General features: G+C 56.2%; 1 protein-coding gene across 1 annotated transcript; it reads right to left on the reverse strand.

Moving 5' to 3' along the window:
* Positions 1-9,497: 9,497 nt before the first annotated feature.
* TMLHE (trimethyllysine hydroxylase, epsilon) lies at positions 9,498-19,730 on the reverse strand. The gene is made up of 8 exons (XM_054289628.1): positions 19,681-19,730; positions 15,951-16,196; positions 15,152-15,328; positions 14,211-14,490; positions 13,076-13,195; positions 12,485-12,721; positions 11,687-11,825; positions 9,498-10,815 (listed from the first exon to the last, which is right to left on the reverse strand). The coding sequence occupies exons 2-8, from the start codon at positions 16,120-16,122 to the stop codon at positions 10,684-10,686; spliced, it is 1,257 nt and encodes a 418-aa protein (XP_054145603.1). The 5' UTR covers positions 16,123-16,196; positions 19,681-19,730; the 3' UTR covers positions 9,498-10,683.
* Positions 19,731-21,341: the final 1,611 nt, after the last annotated feature.

Raw genomic sequence — 21,341 nt, forward strand, 5'->3', positions numbered from 1 at the left:
CAGAGCAGCTGTGGCTGCCCCTGGCTCCCTGGCAGTGCCCAAGGCCAGGCTGGAGCAGCCTGGGACAGTGGGAGGTATCCCTGCCATGGCAGGGGTGGCACTGGGTAACCTTAGAATTCCCTTTCCACCTAAACCATTCTGTTAATCCGTGAATCCAGGAGGAATGAAGGCTTAAAAACTTCAGGTTGAGGCCATAAAGGAGAGTTTTGAGTGGGCTCTCAAGTGCTTTGCTGGATGGGGACCCCACCAGAGCCTCCCCCTGAACCCAGCAAGAACCTAAGGGCTAGAGGGCAGTGCTGGGCTGAATCTTTCTTGGGGTCTGGGCCTTAAACTAAAACACAGGACAGTTTCCATATCCTGCTTCTTTTGCTTCAAGATGTGCAAATTCATGTGGAAAATTGGAATTTATGTGGAAAATAAGAACAAAGGACCTACCTGGCTTTGTCCATCCAAGAGACATCATGGTCCTTGCTACAGCCCTGCACCGTGTGACGTGCAAAAGACAAATCTGTGCCAGATCAGGAGAAGGTGTGAGAGGCACCAAGGATGGGGTGTTGTGTTTGGGGTACAGTCCCTGGGGTGTTTTATTTGGGATACAGTCCCTGGGATGTTGTATTTGGGGTACAGTCCCTGGGGTGTTGTACCTGGGATACAGTCCCTGGGGTGTTTTATTTGGGATACAGTCCCTGGGGTGTTGTACCTGGGATACAGTCCCTGGGGTGTTGTGTTTGGGGTACAGTCCCTGGGGTGTTTTATTTGGGGTACAGTCCCTGGGGTGTTGTATTTGGGATACAGTCCTTGGCATGTTGTGTTTGGGATGCAGTCCCTGGGGTGTTCTATAGGGATACAGTCCCTGGGGTGTTCTATAGGGATACAGTCCCTGGGGTGTTTGTTGTATTTGGGATGCAGTCGCTGGGATGTTGTATTTGGGATGCAGTCCCTGAGGTGTTGTGTTTGGGATGCAGTCCCTGGGGTGTTGTGTTTGGGATGCAGTCCCTGGGGTGTTTTATTTGGGGTACAGTCCCTGGGGTGTTGTATTTGGGATACAGTCCTTGGGGTGTTGTATTTGGGACGCAGTCCCTGGGGTGTTGTATTTGGGGTACAGTCCTTGGCATGTTGTATTTGGGATACAGTCCTTGGGGTGTTGTATTTGGGATGCAGTCCCTGAGGTGTTGTGTTTGGGATGCAGTCCCTGGGGTGTTTTATTTGGGGTACAGTCCCTGGATGTTTTATTTGGGGTACGGTCCCTGGGGTGTTGTATGTGGGACGCAGTCCCTGGAGTGTTGTGTTTGGGATGCAGTCCCTGGATGTTTTATTTGGGGTACAGTCCCTGGATGTTTTATTTGGGGTAGAGTCCCTGGGGTGTTGTATGTGGGACGCAGTCCCTGGATGTTTTATTTGGAGTACAGTCCTTGGGGCTTCCCAGGGAGGGAAACAGTGAGAACCATTAAACACGGGGCCTTCACAAAAGCCAGATATCCCACTTTTAAACAATTCCTGCTGAGTGGTGCGGGGACCCCGGGGCGCAGGGAGGGGCTGCAGGGGGAAGGAGGAGCAGACTTACAGCAGAGGCCAATGGCGAGGAGCGGGAGCGCCGACACGGCCGCTGCGCTGCTCACCAGGATGGTCACGTCCATGAACTCCGCGCATCCTTCTTCTGCCGCCGGACAGAACGGCAGGGGCAGGGAAACGAGGAAGGCAGGTTGCCACCATGAAAGCACAAACACATAAAAAATAGAAAATAAAATAGGTGGATGATGTTGAAACTGGATTTTGCTCCTGCCAAGATTTCACTTCCCCGAATCTCCTGGTTGGTTGGGTTTGTCCTTGGAGGCCTAGCAGCTGAATTGATGTGGGGGTTTCATGAGCTGTGTTCTTGGAGGATCTCTGCTCACCGTGGCGGTGGTAGATGCTCCTGATGAGGAAGGTGCTGCTCAGCACCACGGCCACCACGGCCCCTGGCGCGGAGTAGCCCATGGTGCGCTGTGCTGCAGAGGGGCACGGCAAAAGGAGATGTGGGTCAGTGCCCAGAGGTGTGGGTGCAGGGCTGGCCTCACCAGGCACTGGCAAGGGATCCACCAGCCTGAGTCAGCACAGGAGTTCTCATTTTAAAATGTTAGGCATGATGTTTTGGGCAGAATAACCTCCCTGTGGACCAGTTTGGTCCATCCTTGGTGGGACTGCTCACCCTTTTTGCTCTTCAGGCGGCTGAAATGTGTAGGCTGGAAAATCACGGTGGTGGCACCCAGGAAGTTCACCACGCTGAGGTAGCTCAGGGTGATCTCGGGCAGTATGACAGCCAAAGAAGGGCCTGAAAGACAACGGGACGAGGCAGAGACCCCGATGTTCCATTGCCCACCCCCTTCAACACCTGGGCATTACATCCCTTCCCCACCCTCCTCTGACTTCCAGACTTTCCTTGCAGCCTCTCCATTCTCTGATCATTTTACTGTCCTGCTGGGACTCATCCTGGGAAAGGGCTCTGGGAAAAGGGGAACAACTGTATTAATTGTCCTGGGGGAGGGGGGCTGTGTAATGCACATAGTGGTCCAGGCTCCCCCAGACCTGGAGATCATAAATGGAGATCACACATGGATCATGTATTGCTCTGGACAGGTCTGTCCCCCACGTTCCATGGCATGACTCCCTGTCCCTCACTGCCTTCCTCTCTGGGCCCCACTGGACTCTGCATCTCCCATGGGGTCTGTCCCCGCTCCCTCCAAACCTCCCCAGAGCCCCCTCTGACCTTCCTCCCACATCCAGAGGATGCCAGCGGTGCCATCCAGGATGCAGGCGATGCACACCAGCCCGCAGGTGTAGGAGCTGAGCCACCTCCAGAGCTCCCCCCCTGAAAACCCAGAGCAGAGGGGGGTGACTGCTGTGAGCCCTGGGAACCCCGTGTCAGCCATCACCCCTTCCTCGTGGTGGGGTGCAGCCCATCCCCACCCAGATGCTGTAGGATATCCCAGGATCTGGGGGTTCCCAGAGCAATGCTCTTTGCTCTCCCCCATCAGACACGGGAAATGGGGTCCCGCTCCCCCCAGCTCACTTATCCTGAGCTTTTCAGACTGGCAGACTGGAATAATTAATCCCCACGCTGAGACAACAGCGAAGACCACGGCTATCACTGCCATCCTCAGGATGTGCTTCAAGCGACGGGAGAGACCTGGAAAAGAGCAACCCCAAAGGGCAGGAGATGGGACATCAGCAGGACCAGCCCCTTGGCTCTGGTGGCTGCAAGGGGCCTCCATTCCATTTATTTGATTTCATTTATTTGCCAGCTGGTGGCCAAATACACTCCATGCCATGTCCAGCCTGGGGTGGGTGCTCCCGACAGACTTCCTGGCCACCCTCCTGCCCATGTCCTGCTCAGCATGCCCTTGGCCAAGGGCCATTGTTTTGGACCTGCCCCAAGAGGGAACGACCAGTCTCCTGCGAGGACTGTGCCTTGGTGGGATCAGAGCAGGGAACTGCTCTGATCATCCCAGGATGGGCAGCTCCTGGCAGCAGCATGTGGACACTGCCTCTCGGGGAGGGCAGCCACACCACGGGGGATGGAGGCTGAGGGATTGGATGGAACCTCTGAGACATCCCCAGGGAAGGGTGGAGGGCAGGAGGAGCAGAGGGTGGTGAGACCTTCAATGGTGACCTCCAGGGAGGTTTCTTGCCAGCTGATCCCGTTGCTGGCATTGCAGGAATAGGAGCCGCAGTCCGACTTCTTGGCTGGCCTCAGGTACAGAACACTGCAGCTGCTGGACAGCTGGGAAACTCTGTCTGGGAGAAGGGGCTGCCCATCCTTCTTCCAGGTGATGGTGTCCACTCTGCCCTCTGCCACCTCACAGATGACCTGGCCAGTGGCCCGAGCCAGGAGACTGCTGGTCCGGAGCTGAGGGCGGGACACAGGCTCTGGAAAGGAAACAGAGACCCCAGCACTTCTCTCAGACATGGAATCACAAAATAGTTTGGGTGGGAAGGAACCTTAAAGCTCATCCCATTCTGCCCCCTACCATGGCAGGGACACCTTCCACTGTCCCAGGCTGCTCCAAGCCCTGTCCAACCTGGCCTTGGACACTTCCAAGGATCCAGGGGCAGCCTCAGCTTCTCTGGGGATCTGTGCCAGTGAATGTGACCCGGAGCATCCCTGATGGGCACTTGGGTTGCGATTGCCACCACAGCATCAGCCACAGCGTGGTCACAGGTGCCTTTCCCTTGGGAAAGCCATCCTGCTGCTGTGCTTTCCAGGACTGGTTTTTTTCCCAGTTGAATCACTGCTTTAATGGATGTGGGTAAGTACAGAGCACTTTGAAATGCATCAGGAAATGAGAAAATAGCAGAGAAGGCAGCAGATCCCACTCGGATTGTGTGTGGTTGGAAGGAGAGGTGGGTGGTGAAGGGCTGTGGTGGCATTATGGCCATGGTGTGACTGGTGAGATGAGCCAGAGCAAATGAAGGGAATTGCTGAAGCAGTGCTGAGGAGGGACTTGTGGCCATTTCAATGCCTCTTCTCTCTGTGTTGGCAGCTGGTGCCTGCAGAGGGCAAACAGGACAGCCTGGCCTTGAGGGGTGGTGGCTTCTCCAGGAACCTCAGCTCCATTGGCTCTGCCAGGTGTCCCCTGGCAAAGTGCTGGGGGGAGGGATCCTGCAGGTGGCAGAGTCACAGCAACCCACCAGTCCCTCTGTTGTCCCTCTGCTTCCTCCACCACCTCCCCAGTTCCTCCATCCTCACACCTGTCCCTGCATCAGCCCCTTCACCCTACTGGTCCCTCCATCATCCTACCAGCCACTCTGCCATCCCTTTATCCTCCCACCAGTCTCTCCATCCCTGCATTGAAGTGTGGGAAACAAGGGATGGAATTGCCTTTCCAGGATGGAACTTGTCCCTCTGTCCCAGCCAGGCCCCTGGAAGCTCTCACTGGGCAGCACTTCCAGATTTGTTCCCCTAGGACAGGTTGGGAACCTCTTTCCAAGATCTCTTGCTGCTGTCTCCACACCTGACAGGTGCAAACAAGCTCAGGACTGGCCCTTTGCTCAAATCCCTCCCCAACCCCTTTGCCCTGGCTCTTGGTACATGTACAGAGAGATTCTGCTTGGATCCATCACCCCGCTCCTCCCTCCCACACCCTCCACTCACGGAGCACTTCCAGCTGCATTTCCAGGCTCTTTCTGTCTCCTGCGTTGGCAGTCACTCTGTAGGTGCCACTGTCACTTTCCTGGGCATCCTGCAGCAGCAGAGATCCATTGGATGGATGGAAAACGGCTCGTCCTGTGTAGGGAGCGTGGATGGCTGGGGCGTGGGGCCCGCCCTGGTGCTGCAGGATGGGCTGGGGGCCGGTGCCATTGAGGAATTCCCAGCACACGGAATTGCTGTGGGTGACGTTGTCTGGCCCAGGGAGCAGCACCGAGGATCCCACAGCAGTGGCCCTGTGGACAGCTCCCGCTGCTCCCAGAGCTGGAGGGAACGACACCAGCAGCCCTGGAGGGAAGAGAGGGGCTGCTCTGGGGAAAAGTGTCTCTGCCCATGGCAGAGGAGTGGAATGAGCTTCTCCTACCCGAGTTTTTGTTGTACTGACTTAATTTCCACATCTCATTCCCAATTCAGAGAACCCTGGAAAGGTTTGGGTTGGAAGGGAGCTCAAAGCCCGTCTCATTCCAGCGCTGCCATCTGCAGGGACACCTTCCACTAGAGGAGGCTGCTCCAAGCCCTGCTCAGCCTGCCTTTGAACACTCCCAGGAATGGGACAGCCACAAAATTCCTGGTCTTGTTTGGGGCTGAAGGCATCCACGTGCCCCCCACAGTGCAGGATTTCTGCCCAAAATTTCTGGGCTTGTCACAACTTGGGCTCTGGCAGGTGCTCCAGGACTTAGGGGGGAGCTGCTGTGGGAAGGTCACAGCTGCCAGACCCCATCCCCAGTGAAGGTGATTCCAGGAGAGAGGAGAGGCAGGGGAGGCTCCCCAGCCCCTGTGGCTGCAGAGCTGGGCAGAGGCCAGGGATCCTCACAGGCTGTGTTTGCTCTCAGCCCTGTCTCAGCCTGCCCTGATAAGCACCTGTTCACCTGCGTTCCCCCTGCACCTGCCAGGCAAACTGCCCTGGAAACTCCTGCTGCTCCCACTGGGGATGGTGCAACGCAGGTGGGAGGGAAAAGAAGTGTGACAATCCAGGTACAGTCAAGTTCATCAGGTGATTTTAATTTCTCACTCTTATAACCTTGAAAGGCAGCTGTTTTCATGCCCTCCTGCCCCCCAAACTGTAGATGTGGAGGAAGAAAATACAATTTAATGATTAAAAATTCTTATTCTCTGAAAAATTTTCCTTTTTCTGCTGAGAAAACACTGTTTACAGAAAACAGAACAATGAGCTGAAGAAAAGAGGAAAACACTTCATCTCTTGCAGCTGCAATGGCCAAAACTCATCCTACAGACAGAGAGCTCACTGACATCATCCCAAAATCAAGCTGTAGGGTAATGGGCTTCCTTTCTTTTTTAGATGTCCTGAAAATCTTTGTGTATTTGGATCTAGCACAGGTTGCCCAGAGCAGGTGTGGCTGCCCCATTCCTGGAAGTGTTCAAGGCCAGGCTGGATGGGCTTGGAGCAACCTGGGGATGGAATGGGAGGAACTTCAAGGTTCCTTTTCAACCCAAACCCTCCTGTTATTCCACGGTTTGTGTTTCAAAGCAGCCAGTGACTATTTAAGGGAGCACAGTGAAAATGCTCACACGAGTTTAACAGAAACAAAATTTGTGCTTTTAAAAACATCAAATATTTTTACATATCTATTTTTAACACAAACACAGACATTAACATATATACCGACATTTCTGTGTGAGCACATCTATCAGCCCCACTATAAATCTGGCTAGAGCAGACTTTATCCCCGGAGCTGTGCGTGGCTCTTCCACCACCTCTCTCCTTGGGCAAACACAGCTTTGCCTTCCACGTTAAACATTTTACCCACCCAAAACGCCCTGCCCAGAGCTCCCCACGCTCTCTCCAAAGGGCTGTGGAAGGGGTGAGGAGCCCAGCCCAGCCCATCCCAGCCCAACCGGGCTTTCCTTACCTGCGAGGAGCACCCAGGGGGTGCCCAGCAGCTCCGCGGGACGGCACAGCAGCATCTGCCCAGGGAAAGCAGCCCCGGGTAGCCCCGATCTCAGAAATCCCCTCACGGAAATGCCGGCTGTGCTGAGAGCAGCAGGTGGGGCGGTACCGTGGGTCTGCAGCCCGGGATGGATCCCCGGTGCCGCGGGTGTTCCCAGCCCGTTTTCCTGCCGATGGCTCCGCTCCCTCCGCGCCGATTCCCCTGCCAGGCTCCTCCTGGGAGTGGCAGCGGCGGCGGCTCCCGCTCTGTCCCCGCTCTGTCCCCGCTCCCCCGGGAACGGGAGCTGCCCACGGCCGGCACCGCGCTGGATCCATCGGCGGCTCCCGGCTCTGCCCGCACGGCCAAGGGGTCCCACAGGAATGGAAATTACAGGGGCAGCCCAGGTCATTGTCGTGCCCCGGGGCCAGGAGATCCATCCCTATCCCTTTCCCACAGCTCAGTCCTCTCCCAGAGCCTGCAGCAGAGCTGGAACTCGCCCCCAGCCCGGTTCTGAGGGGAGCAGGGGTTCGGTCTGGCTCTAAAACACCTGAGAGCAGCTTTTTCCTCCACCCCTTGAGGTGTGCTGGGATCATCTACATCCCACAGGCTTTCTGCAAAGGGAATTTCAGTTTACAGGAGGGATACTCCTGGGATCAGGACCCAGGTACCTCATTTTGTTACATCTATATCAAAATAATGGAATCCCCGACCAGTTTGGGTTGGGAGGGTCCTTAAAATCCACCCTGTTCTACCCTCCAGCCATGGAAGAGATCCCTTCTACTGGACCAGGTTTCTCCAACCCCCAAATGAGGAGGGAAGCTAAAAATGGAAACACTCTTCAGCTGGGCTGGAAGCAGCTTCCCCCGGTTTTATTCGAGTCTTGTGGGGGACCGGGGACTCTTGGTGGCACCAGAGGGGACCAAGGGGGACTCGCTGAAAGCTGCACCTGCACAATCCTGAGAGCTGGGAGAGAGCAGAGGGCTCTGCAGTGCACTGGGGGAAATGGGAAGCTCTGGGAGATACTGGAGAGAAATTCATGTGGCCAGCGGTTGAATGGGGAGGGTTTGGTTTCACTGCAGGGCTGAGGACTCTGGGGAGCCCCAAAAGCTGGAGGAGGGGCTGAACTGCAGAGCCAAGAGGACAGGGAGGGGTTCCAAGGGAGGAATTGGGGTCCCTGTGGGACAAGGCAGCGAACAGGGATGGGAGTGGAGCCGGCTGCAGCCAGCTCGGTGTGCGGGAGGGACACACGGGCTGCACGGGGTGAGGGACAGACGGTCCCAAAGGGGACCCATGCGGGGCCCTGGAATGTGCACATGGGGACGGAGGATCCCGGGATACAGCAACAGCTCCAGCCTCCCTCCGGGTTCCCTGCGCTGCGCTGGCCCCGCCTGCCTTCAGAGCAGCCCCAGGGTCCCCCAGAGCGACATCTCCAATTCTCTCACACCATCCCGGCCCTCTGAGCCACCCTTTGGTACGGCGGGCACCACATCCCACAGCTCCTAAAAACCGCTCACAGCCACAGGGACTCTGAACAGCAATTCCTGGGCCTCTCCTGAGGGATGGAGAGACAGCAGCGGCACCGCCGGGGCCCCGAGCCCGCCCGGGATGGGACTTTGGGACTTTGAAACACGAACTTCTGGCATCTTGTGCCATCGTGTGGCCAGCGAGAGGCCGGTGCAGCGGCACGGGGCGCGGGAGGGGGTGCGGGATGCCGGGGCTGCCTCAGCCCAGCCCCAGGGTCCCGCTCGCTGTCCCCGCCGCTGGAGGGGGCGACTTCCAGCCGGGAATGCTCAGACACTGCGAGCAGAACCTTTTGTCCTTTCCTTGGCTGGGGAAGGGAGTGGCTTTGTCCCCTTCCAGAACTGGAGGTGGAAGAGGAGAGATTCTCCTTCTTTTGCTGGGCTCACTCCAGAGTCTCCCCACTGCCGCCACCTGGCCGCACCACTGCCACCTCTCACCTTTGTCCCAGGGGACTGGTGGCACTTTCTGATGGCAAATACCCTTTCTGTGGGCAAACCATTCTCATTTCATACAATCTTTTATTAGCATCATTGTGATTATTGCAATTTCTTCAGTAAATTGTGACTCCAACTCAGAACTTAAGAGTGGTTTTTCTTCCATTATGGAAAGGGGTTGGCTGGAGGGGGCTTAATTTTCCTGCTGAGTTTTGAAATTGGTCCTACCAGGACCCAAGGCTGCCATTGGAGCTTCACCTGACAGAGGGCAGCTCCCCTGGCACCACCTGCCCAGCCTGGGCTTGGAAATCCCTCTGATCCCTGCTGACTCCAGGGGCTCACTGGGGATGGGAAGCTCTGGGGAGGGAGCACTGGGAGCATCAGGGAGCTCAGCCCACAGCAAGAGCAGATTTCAGGACTGTCTTGGCACCACGATCTCTACATTCAGTGTTTGGAATTAAACAAGAGCAGTACACCTGCACTGCCCCTGCCCTGAGGACAGAGCACCTCACACAGCACAGCCAGGGGTGAAGGGGCCCAGCCCGGCTTTAGGGTCTGGTCAGAGCAGAGGGAACACCCCAAAAGATATGGCAGAATGAAAAATGTCTAACAGCAGGATTGGCTTTTGTTCCTTACCCTGTGGCACTTCAGCCTGCCAGATCCCAGGAGCTGAAAGGCACCTCTGAGTTACATTCAGAGGAGGAGAATTTTGGGAAAAAATACACCCAAAGAGTGAGTTTCATGTACTAGAGAGTATGATGATGACCTAACACCAATTCCTTAAGAAAGGATGGAAGAGGAGGCACGGTGGGAAATTTATCAGAAATCCTGGGGCTGCTGAGTGTTGCCCTCAACACAAGTGCAGTGCACCTGGCAGAGGGAACAGCAGCATGGCAGTCCTGGAAGTCCAGGAAAAGTGGGAATTCCATCCCTCATGTAACATTGTCATCTCTGCTTCACAACATGAACATCTTGGTGCTTCCCTCTTCCTTCTCTAACCTAAACCTTCTCAGAAATGCTCAAAGCACACCAGGATCTCTCCAGGCCCTCTCTCAGGCAACTTGGCTGCTTCATCAGTGATAAGAGACAAGATCCCAGAGATTTCCATTCTGCTCTGCTAAAAGTCCCCTAAAACTGGCAGCTGGAAAAAAAGGCCGAACAGTGAACCCTGAAGGCACTTGCTTGGAGGAGCACTTACTGTGGTGGGATTAACCACAACTGAGCCACTCTGGCTGGGAGGGCCAGGCTGGGAGCACGGACAGCAAGAGCTGCCTGTGCTCAAAGGCAGAGTGTGATCCCAAAAAATGGTACCACAACCTTTGGTTTCCACCTGCCCCCTGGCCTGAGCAGGCCCTGGGAGCTGCTTGGAGAGGGTGGAGGTGCCTGAGGTATTGCAGTGTCACAGAGGGCCTGGAGCACCTGGGGAGGCACCAGCCCAGCTGGCCTGGTGTGGAGTGGGGCTGGTGGGGCTGGGGGCTCCTGCCTCTCCCAGGGCTGGCACTGAGGGGCTCTGGCCTCTCCCAAAAGTGGGACTGGGGGCTGCCAGCAACTCGCAGAGGTGAGTCTGGGGGCTGCCTCTCCTGGCAGTGGCACTGGGAGGGTCCTGCCTCTCCCAGAGGTGGGGCTGGGGCTGCCTGGCTCTCTGGAGGCCGGGCTAGGCCTGCAGCCCCAGCAGGCGGGCAGTGTTCAGCACGTCATCCCTCGTCAGGTAACACCCACAGAGCTGCCGGTAGCCGGTGAAAGCCTCCCGGCCGTGCAGGACACGCCAGTTATCCACAAACAGGACCTGCAGGAAAGGGAAAAGGTCATCAGGAGGACAGCAACCACAGCAGGCAGGGCCAGGAGCCTCTGGCAGGGCAGGTCCTGGGGATCCCTGGACACTGGAAGAGCAGGTAAGGGTGCACCACAGTGGGCAGGAGCCTCCTGTTCCACACTGGCACAGGTGAGGCTACAGCCAGCTGTTCCACAGGATCCAGCACAGCTCTTTCACCAGCTCTTTATGGAGCCAGCCTAGAAACACATTTTGGGGTTTCTTTGCCTTTCTGCTGGAGAGGAAACAGTTCATCAGCAATAGACAGTGGCCAACTTATCACTGAATCCCAGAATCCTTGGGTTGGAAGGACCCTTAAAGCCCATCTTGTTCCACTCTCTGCCATGGGCAGGGACACCTTCCACTATCCCAGGCTGGTCCAAGCCCCATGGAACCTGGATTTGAACACTTCCAGGGATGGGGTAGCCCCAGCCACCTGCCTCTGTGGTGTCACTTACCCATGTAAGGGCTCAAACATAACCTCAGAACTGTAATTTCTTCTGGAAGAAGTGAAAGCCTGAACACTAAGTGTTCTGGCCTCTCCGCTCCTGAGGATTCTCATTTCAGTGGCTGGAAACTGAGACTAACTTTCCTCTGCGGCAGAGCTTGAACTAAACATGTCTGCCTCACCTGGGAGCTCATACTGCTTTAGGACAGCAGAAAAACATGCAGAAGCCACCACTGTTAACACTGGAGCACCCAGAACGAGGAAAACTGCTGGGTATGGCAGTGCCCAGACACCGGCACACCCACGGAGCATCCTGCCCTTCTCCCTGTGCCAAACCCGCGGGATTCAGCTCCCAGTCCCACCCTGACCAGTGCTGGAGGATGCAGCTCCAGGTCCCACCTTGCCTGGCTTCAGCTTGACCCAGAGCTCGTTGTGGGGCCGGCGCAGCTCGGCCGTGAGGGCGCGGTGCGCGTGGTACCAGCGGCGCACCACGTCATGGGGCACCGTGTTGATCACGGCACGGTCGTAGTTGTTGTACCTGCAGGGAGAGGAGAGACAAGAGATTGCCCAACAGGGCTCCAGGTGCTCCCAAGGGAACCTCAGGAGCCTGTGGGATGAGTGGGTATTTAAGGGAGGCTGCAGAGGTGACCAGAGAGGTTGTGCTGCCAGGGCAGAACTTTGGGAACACAGCACTGAGGGCAAGAGAAGTTTGCCATCAAGTGTACACCTGTTCTTCCTGGCTTTCCATGGAAGGACATGGCAAGACTGAGAGCTGCTTAGAATAAAAGTGCAAAGCAGTGCCAGACAACCTCTAGAACTGAGGCAAACTGGAGTTTCAAAAATCAGTTCAAGTTCTCTTTGGAAGGGATCACTCTGCACTCTCCCTGTTCCCTGTGTGCCAGGATAGTTTCTAGAGACTTCTCCAGAGAAGGGCTGAATTTTTCTGCATCTCACATAGAATGAGATGAGAGCTCGGAGCTGAAGGGAGAATACCAGGAGTAAAAAATCAAAGTTCAGCACTGACACCCATCTTTGTGTCAGTGGTGCTGATGCTTCCTCTAAAGCGGGAGGAATACAGGGTGTTCCTGTGGTTTCATCCCTGCTCATCAAAGATACACTGCTTTTCAGCCCATGGAACGTTCTGGAAAACCACCACCACAATGCCCCTCTCCTCCCCAGAGGCCTCCTGGCCATTACCTGATGAGGTAAAGCTCGTTGTTCCAGGGGTAGACGTTGAGCACCGGCCCCACTCCGATCATGTGGTTGTGGCAGCCGCCCACGTTCTCCACGTACTCGTGTTTGAGGGGCACCTTGGCCAGCAGCTCAAAGTGCTCTGGGGCCTGGTGCAGCACCTGCTCGGCCGCGTGGAACCCGTCCACCAGCAGCGTCCGCCCGCCCGTGCCCTCGTGCTTCAGGCAGTGGAACACCTGGATGCTGCAGGGAGACAGAATCCGAGAGCAGTGACCTTGGCTGCCTATCCCCTGGGCACCAAGTGCTCCCCGAGGACACAGCCAGGTGTGGATGGATGCACCACCCGTCCCTGCTGCTTCTCCACACCCAATCCCACATGTTCTGCTGGGTGAGGAGGCAGCAAACTGCCTATGCTGCATCCCAAACCTAGTGACACGAGTCTGGGCACTTCAGGAGCTGCAGGATGAAGGCTGTGTCACCCAAAACCCAAACCCAAAGAGGCTGTGGCTGCTCCATTCCTGGAAGCATCCAAGGACAGGCTGGATGGGGCTTTGAGCAGCCTGGGAGGGTGGAAGGTGTCCCTGCAGCAGCACGTACCCACAGGGCTCCTGGAAGTAGGTGGTGTCTGTGTGCCGGTCCAGGGCCAGCTTGGTGTAGGCTGTGTCTCCCCGGGAGAAGTCAGAGGTGAAGTACCACATCCTGCCATAAATGGTCTCCCTGGAAAAGAGATGGGCAGTTATCATAGGTCACTGTCTGGGTAAGGCACATCCCCCCCTACATTTGAGTTATTCCCCTCTGTCCCACGCCCAGAGTCATTAAAGCAGAACAACTTCACAAAATTCAGATTGTCAGGGATGGTGCTTCTAATCCCTCTTCTGGTGTTCAGCTCCTCTCTTTCCTCCCCAGAAGTCTGGTAATGATGAGTCTTCCCCTCCACAACCACTGATGTTTCCATACCAACCATCATCCCCAGTCATGGAAGTGACACAAGGAGGTGCCTAAGTGCAGCCAGCCCTTACTTGTATCCACACAGGGTTGCCCAATAATTCCATTTCTTCTTCCCAGTATCCTCCTCCAACACGCACAGGAGGGAAGGGACACCAGGCAAGGCCACACAGCACTCAGGGGCTACAGGGGGAGGGTGCCTGGAGACAAAAGCTGGCTGGATATTCCCTGGAGCTCATTGTTTCCATTTGGAGTGATTGTTCATTAACAGGGATTCCTCTTTTCCCAGGCAAATCAAATTGTTTCTACAGCTTGGATAAAGCCCTGAGTCCAGCCCCTGGCATACCATGCTGGCAGTGCTTTACACAAACCCAGCACCAACACCTCTCACTGTTTTTCTCCAGCAAGAGCTCCAACTGGTCTTTGATCTCCCTGGCTCCCAGGGCCAGGCTGCCCTCACGACCCCTCAAGTCATAACAGGAAATGTCTCTCCTTGCAAAGCCCTGCTCTTCCCAGCCAGCCACTTCCTTCAGTCTCTCCTCTCTGCACAGTCCCACTGTCACAAAAGTCATGGGATGATCTAGGGGCAGCTCAATAGCTGAGTGATTCACAGCTCTTCCACAAAGAAGAGTGGATCCCACAATAGGATCTTCCATCCCAGTCCAGGGGAGCAGCCAGAGCATTTGTCTGCAAACCAGGCCATGCCACACAAAACACAGGACAAGGAGGCAGCAGCTTTCCAAACAGAAAGAAAACAAGTTTATCCATCCCAGGATAGCCCAGATACCTGATTATGCTGATCCTCTTTGCCAAGATTTCTGTGTCTTCTTTGGTGGGAGGGACATTCTCCACGAAAGCAATCCCGTACAACAAGAAGTTCTGCAGGAATTCCTTCAGACCCTCGTCTGTCTCCAGGAAGCTCCGGCAGTCGGTGGAGGGGACCTGGGCTTGCTGGTAGATCTCAGCATTCCAGAGGATGCGGGGGTGCATGACCTGCTGCTTCTGCCCCTCGTAGCTGTTCCTCGCCAGCCACTCCAGCCCGTACCGTGTCACGTGTCCATCCGGCCCTGGCACAGGGACAAGGGCAGAGTCACCAAAACCCCACTGGCCAGCCCGACATCGTGGCACCTGTCAGCCCAGGACAGGCCTCACCCTTGTCACCTGTCTGGGGATGGGTCCTTTGCACCCTGCTGCCACCCGAAATATGACCTGAAAGGCCACAAGTCCTAAAGGTGTTATCATTGCTGCCACAACTCCAAATTCAGGGCAGCTGCTGAAACCCTCTCCAAATTCCCAGCTAAATGCTGCATCTGCAGTGGTTTTGGCTTTTGTTGACAGGCGTCCAAGGACAACCAAAGCCCTGAAGTCAAGCCCTCAAATAAAAGGAAGAAAGCAGCTGGGAAAGTGAGGAGAAAGGACAGAGAACAGGCATGGTGAGCAGGGCTGACAGCTGCTCACACAGAACAGGGAAGGAAAAGAGAAGCAACCATGCCATGCCCCATCTGTTCACCACCTGCACTGCTGGGGGAGTTTGACCAACCCAGGCACTGCATACATACAAGAAGGGCTGGGGGCAGGAAACCCACACCACTGTGATGCAGAGCTGTGTTTACAGTGACAGCAGTGTCTAAAACCTGCTCACGGCTCAGTGTCTTCCCAGCCAGGCAGACCTGGGGGTAATGCTGTCCATCAGGAGGGCACAGGAGGGCACAGGTGCTCAGGACTCACAGGTGAGGAAGAGTGTGGTCTCGTCCACCCGCACGGCCTGGGGCTGGATGGCCAGGTCCACGCTGGCCGTGTCCAGGCTGCGCTGGCTGGTCTTGGCGTTGTAGCAGGAGGCGGAGCGGCAGTGGTCCCGCAGCCACACGAAATCCAGGCGCATCACGGTGCTGCCGTACCTCAGCTCTGCCAGGGAGGGGAGCAGAGGAGGCTTTGGGGCAACAGGGAGGACAAACAAAGCCAAGAATTGAAGCCCAGAGCCCACACCGTGTCATCCCAGTTACAGGGGATGCAGTGGTATCCCTTGACATAAATTGTCACAAGAGGAAGACCTGGCAGAGGATCTTATCAAAGGCCTGGCTCCTTTGCTTTGGAGCCACTGTGTAAAATGCTGAGCAATTCCCTTTGCTTGCAAGTGACTCGGAGTACTGAGATCCCACTGGCCTCAGCTGCCAACCCTGAACAAGGCTGGGCAGCAGAGGTGGGCACACACCAGAGCCGAGGGGGCTGTGCCAGGGAAAGCCTGAGCATGGCACAGAAAATGGTGCCTGACAGGGCACGCTCAGACAGTTTTTGTTCAGGAATCCCTGGATCTGATTACTTATTTAGCAGTGCCTCACTTATCATAGAAGACAAGGCTGCTCCACCCTTTGGGAACTCCAGCAGGGAACATGAAACAGCCCCCAGTGTGCATCCCTCTGTTGCAGGCTATTTCAGAAGGAAAGCACACATCATTCCAGGGAACAAGGGGGAATCCCTCCCTGCTGTCCCCGGGCACAGCAGGAGCACCCTCCCCTAGCACACCTACCGAGATGGTCTTGGTGCAGCTGCCAGGCACAGCAGGGGGACGCTGGGGCCGTGGGGTGGCAGCGTGCAGGGACAGCCAGGACAGGCCCAGGGCCCCGGGGCAGCCCCGGCCAGCGATGTCCAGTGCTCCCACGCCGGCCCCGGAGCAGCCACGCCAGCCTCTGGCACCACATCCTGCCAGTCAGCAGAGAGGTGACAAGGGGACTTGGATGTGGCACTCCGTCCTAAACCCCAATAGGACACAGCCCTGGGGAGACACAAAGGACATACCAGGATCCTGTGAGGGTGGGCAGGCCCTGGCACAGGGTGCCCAGAGAAGTGGTGGCTGCCCCTGGATCCCTGGCAGTGTCCAAGACCACGTTGGACACTGGGGCTTGGAGCCACTTGGGCTCATGGAAGGTGTCCCTGCCCATGGCAGGGGGTAGAATGGGATGAGCTTTAAGGTCCCTTCCAACCCAAACCATTCCATGATTCTGTGATTTACCAGGCAAAGCCAATCCAGGAGAGACAGCTGTGTTCAACATGCAAAACAGTGGCAAAGCCTCATCTTGTGCAAAACAGTGGCAAAGCCTCATCTCTGAAGGTCTTGTCCCCCCTCCAGCATTCCCAGTTTGAATTCACTGTTCCTGGATGGAACTGCAGCAATCGGGGAAGCAAAGTGACCTTGGTTAGGGAAGCAATAACAGAGGAATCTGGTAATTAGGCCAGTTCTAGAAAAGCAGGCAAAACAATGAGGAGGAGGAGGAAGATCTCTGCTGCTGGTGAAGGACACAGCTGGCACGAAGGAGAAACCACTGTGATTAATTTTAGGATAGAGGTTAGAAGGCGATTTCTCCAAGGGAAATTTGTAACAACTCTTCAGTGCAAAGAGCAAGGGCAAAAACCTGACAAGTTTTAAGAGATGATTCCTTAGTCTAAATGCCTGTCATGTTTGTGAATTTCTGGGGGCCAGGTCTAAACCCAGCAGGATTTTAACAGCACTTTGAAGTGCACTGAAATGTGGTCTCTCTGGATAAGACACAGGCTCAGAAAGCATTTCTTATCCTAGACTTCTGATTTTCCTTCATTTTCTTATCTGGAGAGTCCAGGCACTGGAGCTCTGGCTGTCCAAACTGCTGCTGCTCTGCAGAGACCTCAAAAGCTGCTGATAACAACCAAATCCACAGAGGTGCCACATTCCCAGCAGCAACTTGTTAAGCAGGGATAAAAGAATGCAGACATCCCTAGGGAGAAAAAGTGGGAATGCTTTTGAAGAGAAGCTTTGAGATGAAGGCACACTGACACACTTCAGCCACGGAGCCCTTTCCACGAGAAATTTCCCCAACATTCAGTCTAAATCTCCTCTGGCACAGCTTGAAGGTGTTTTCTCTTGTCCTATCCCTTGTTACCTGGGAGAAGAGACCAAACTCCCTCACTCCAGCCTCCCTTTCCAAGATATCCAGTTCCTGTTCCTGCTGCCCAGCTCTGAAAATCTGCTACAGGAAGAGGAATGAGCCTCACCTGACACACAAATCTCATAACCAAGAGAAGAAAACCTACAGCTACAAAACCCAGCAGCTGCCCCTGATTTTTATCAGCTTTAAAATCTTAAAGAAATTAGTTAAATCCCTGAACCAACAACTCACAAAGCTTATCTGAGAGAGGGAAAGTCTGTCCAGTTTGGCTTTTGGATCCACTATCCCAGTGAGGGGTAGAAAACAAGGAATCTAAACAAGAAATCCTGCCTGCACACACACCCAGGACCCAAAATGCCAGGAAAAGGCTCACCCACAAATCCATCAGCGCATGGCCTGTGCCTGGGCCACCTCCAGCCTTAGTTTGATCCTTACACACACATTTCTTTGATCTCTTCCTCTCCCAATATCAAAACTGAGAAGGAAATTAACACAGGTAATGGGAAGTGACCCAGATAATTAAACTTAATCAGGGAGATCTCGTGTTGCTCCTCCTGGAAGAAAACACCACAGGCAGCTCAGTGAGAGCCTTAAATTCAATCTTTCCAAGACATACTAAAACTAAGAGGCATTAAACCCCCAAAAATCTGTATGATTAAGGAGGATTTATAATCTTTGTTGTTTCATCAGAGCTAACAGCTGGATGAGCTACATGAACAGCAAACTCTCTTCCTGCACCTCCTGCTACCTCACCTTTATGCTTTAAGTGGTCCATACACATGGGCAGCAGTGAAATGAGAGAATTCCAGACAAGATTTCCCTCAGAATTCAAAGGGAAAGGGCAGGAGGGAGCAGAAATTAAATGCTCAGTGCATAAGCACACATGGTGGGTGACACAGGACCCACAGGGTGAAGGAGAGAACAGTGCTGGAGGGAAAAGCAGAAATCTCAAATCTATTGTGATTCGAGGAATTCCCGTCAGTCTTTGGAGAGAAAGGACAGGAGATGCTGTGGAAGGAGTAGAAAGGAAGGCTGGGAATCACAGAGTTTAACCTCAACCCTAACACTGCAGTTTGTCTCACAAGAAACATTTAAAGGACACAAAACTGGGTTTAACCTCTCTGAGAAAAAGCCACAGTCCCCATTCAGGGCAAAGGAAATGGTGAAAAAATGAGTGACCAAATAGTTTCAGCAATGGGAACACCTAAGAAAGGAGAAACCCACACACCTGGAGGCTTTCACCAGCTTTTAGCCAAACCCTCCAGGGCATGGGATGACCCTGCTGCCCTCCCTGCCCTGCTCCAGCCCTTCCAGCCTGTTTGTCCAGCTCCTCCGAAAAAACAAAAAAAAGTGTTTTCTATGAAAAACACCTCAAACATTCAGCTGCTCACACTCATTCAGGTTTTACTCCTGGAAGCACCTGACTGGAACCAAGGTCTCTGTTCCATATGGAACAGGGAGCTGTCAGAAGCACAACAGTCCAAAGTGCGGGAAAGGAATTTGGCTTCTGATCCTCTGGGATCCTTTAACCTGACAGTTCTCTCTGCAGTGAAGGAACACCAAGAAAAAGAGAAATTCTGCAAAGGCTGAGCTGCCCTGAGGGCTCTGCCAGAGCCAGAGCAGCCAAGAGCACAAGCCCAGGTGACAAACCAGATCCCCCAGGATGGCAGCACCTCTTGGACAGGACACAGGCAGAGTTTAACAGCCTGAGCTGACTCGGTTAATTACAATTAATTACCACAGAGACAAAAAGCAGACTGGCTGTTCCCTGCTGAGCTCCTGCCCTCACCCTGCAGACAACTCCATCAGATCTCAGCTGTCAGAAACCAGATTCCTCTTCCAGCCCTTCCCCACATGGGATTTCAATGAAATTAAGGAGCTAATAAAGACATCCCAGGCACTGCCAGCTTCACAGCTACTTCATTTTCCTGGAAGCAAAGGGAATTATCTGCTCACCCCACGTTTCACACTGACCACCTGATGGCAGGCCCCATTCCCAGAACCTATTCCACCCTCCTGTTTGCATTTCTCCCAAGCAAAGCCTTCCCAGGCCACACAGCTCAACAGAAACAAGTTCTAATTCTGTTGTTTTTCCAGCAAAGCACCCAGCCCTGATGGCAGAACCCCCCAGAGGAGTTACTCCAATAAACTCCTATTGCTAAATCACTCCATGCTCTGAGTCCTGCCCGGGCAAAGAGGAGCCAGGCAGCTCTCTCGGGCAGGGTGGGGCTGTGTTTTTCCAGGGAATGATGGAAAACAGCTCTGCCCACGAGCTGCAGCCTCTCATTCCCTTTCGCTGGGACCGTAATTCCCGTGTGAGCCCGGGGCTGGCATTACCTGGGACCCTGGAACGGCGGGCGGAGCTGCGGGACGGCGGAGCGAGGTTCGGGCGGGCTCGGGATGCTGAAGGGATGGCGGAGAGGCTGAGGCGGAGGGGCTCAGCCGAGGGGTTCAGCTGAGGGCCTCAGCCGAGGGGGTTCCGCAGGGTCAGCGCCGCTGCCCCGGGCTCTCCGCCGCTCCTTCCCCCGCCTCCGCCTCCCTGCGCCCACCAGGCCGAAAGCGCCGCTCGGAGCTTTCCCACATCGGCCACTCCTGCCCGAGGGAAGCGGCGTGTGGGTGACCCTGGAAAGAGGAAAAAACAAGGAAAAAAGCGACGCTGCAAACGGGTCCCTCTCCGAGGGGGCCCAAGCGCAGCCCCCGAACGCCGCGGGCAGGACCAGCCCCGCTCCGAGCTCAGGGGACCGGGGGACACCGCGACCCCGACCCACCTCGGCCGCTCCCCGTTGTCCCGGCGCGGCCCCGGTGCCTCGGAGCGGCGTCGCCGGGCCCCAGAGCCCGCAGGCGGCGGCGGGGCCAGGTCGGGAGCGGGGCCGGGGCCGCCTCAGGCCGCCCCGGGGCGGGGCCGCCACCGCCATAGAGACACGCGGGGCAGAGCGCCCGCAAACCATAGAGCCGCGGCGGGACGGGGTCGGCGGCAAGCGGGACCGGACCGGGACAGGACGGGGCCGCCCCGGGAGACGCCGCGGCTCCGGCGGCCGCTCCGGTCCGGAGGCCGTGGGACGAAGCGCCGCAGGCGGCACGGAGTTCGGGGAAGGGGATGGAGCGCGGCGCACGCCTCACGGGGACGCGCGGGTGCCGCCAGCCCGCGGACAGCGCCGGCCGTGACGGGCTCGGGCACGGAGCGGTGCTGCGGAGTGCTGCCCCCTGGCGGGCAGGCGGGCACATGGACAGCGAGAGGCGCGGCGCTGCCCCGTCCCTGTGCCCGTCCCCGTCCCTGTCCCTGTCCTTGTCACTGCCTTGCCCCATCCCCGTCCCCGTACCCGTCCCTGTCCCTGCCTTGCCCCATCCCTGTCCCCGTACCCGTCCCTGTCCCTGCCACTGCCTTGCCCCTTCCCTGTCCCACCCAGTCCCTGCCCATTTCCCTGCTACCATCTCTGTCCCGTCCCTGTCCCTGCCCACCCCTTCCCCGTCACTGTCCTCCCTTTTCCCGTCCCTGTCCCCGTCCTTCCCCGCTGCAGCCGGTGCGGTGCCGGGGATACACACATCACCTTTTGGGTTACTAAGCGCTGATTTTCATCCAAATCGGCGTGCGCGCCGGGCAGGCAGCTGGAGGGCTGCCTTGGCCCGGCCGTGGCGACGGCCGCCCCTCGGCCCCTTCCATCACCCCCGCCGCCCCTCGGCCCCTTCCACCACCCCGGCCCCGCAGCCCGCCCGACCCTGCCCTCCCGCCGCCTCTGGAGGGCGTTCCCAGCCCCGGAGATGCCCCGGAGCAGCGCGGGGAGGACCCGCCGGGACCCTCGGGGCAGTGGCTCCGGTCCCTGGAGCTCCGGGTTGCTCTGCAGCACGAAGCACTCGCAGGGACTGAGCTGGTGGATCAGAAAAAGCTCCAGACGCGGCACGGGGAGCGGCAGGTGGCACTGGGGAGAATAGATGACACGAGGTGACACAGGAGCACTGGGAGTGGTTACCTGGGGATTAGGATGAACCTGTCAGACACA

The sequence above is a fragment of the Melozone crissalis genome, unplaced genomic scaffold (assembly GCF_028551555.1).
Source record: "Melozone crissalis strain CALT ecotype California unplaced genomic scaffold, PUWL_Pcris_2 ptg000068l_1, whole genome shotgun sequence".
NCBI classification, from domain to species: Eukaryota; Metazoa; Chordata; class Aves; order Passeriformes; family Passerellidae; genus Melozone; species Melozone crissalis.

Excerpts from the sequence above, each read along its gene's own strand:
- TMLHE (XM_054289628.1), bottom strand. The coding sequence starts at position 16,122 with ATGTGGTGCCAGAGGCTGGCGTGGCTGCTCCGGGGCCGGCGTGGGAGC. Across the intron at positions 15,329-15,950 it reads GCTGCACCAAGACCATCTCG|AGCTGAGGTACGGCAGCACC; the intron begins GTAGGTGTGCTA and ends CCTCCCTGGCAG. Across the intron at positions 12,722-13,075 it reads TACTTCCAGGAGCCCTGTGG|CATCCAGGTGTTCCACTGCC; the intron begins GTACGTGCTGCT and ends GTCTCCCTGCAG.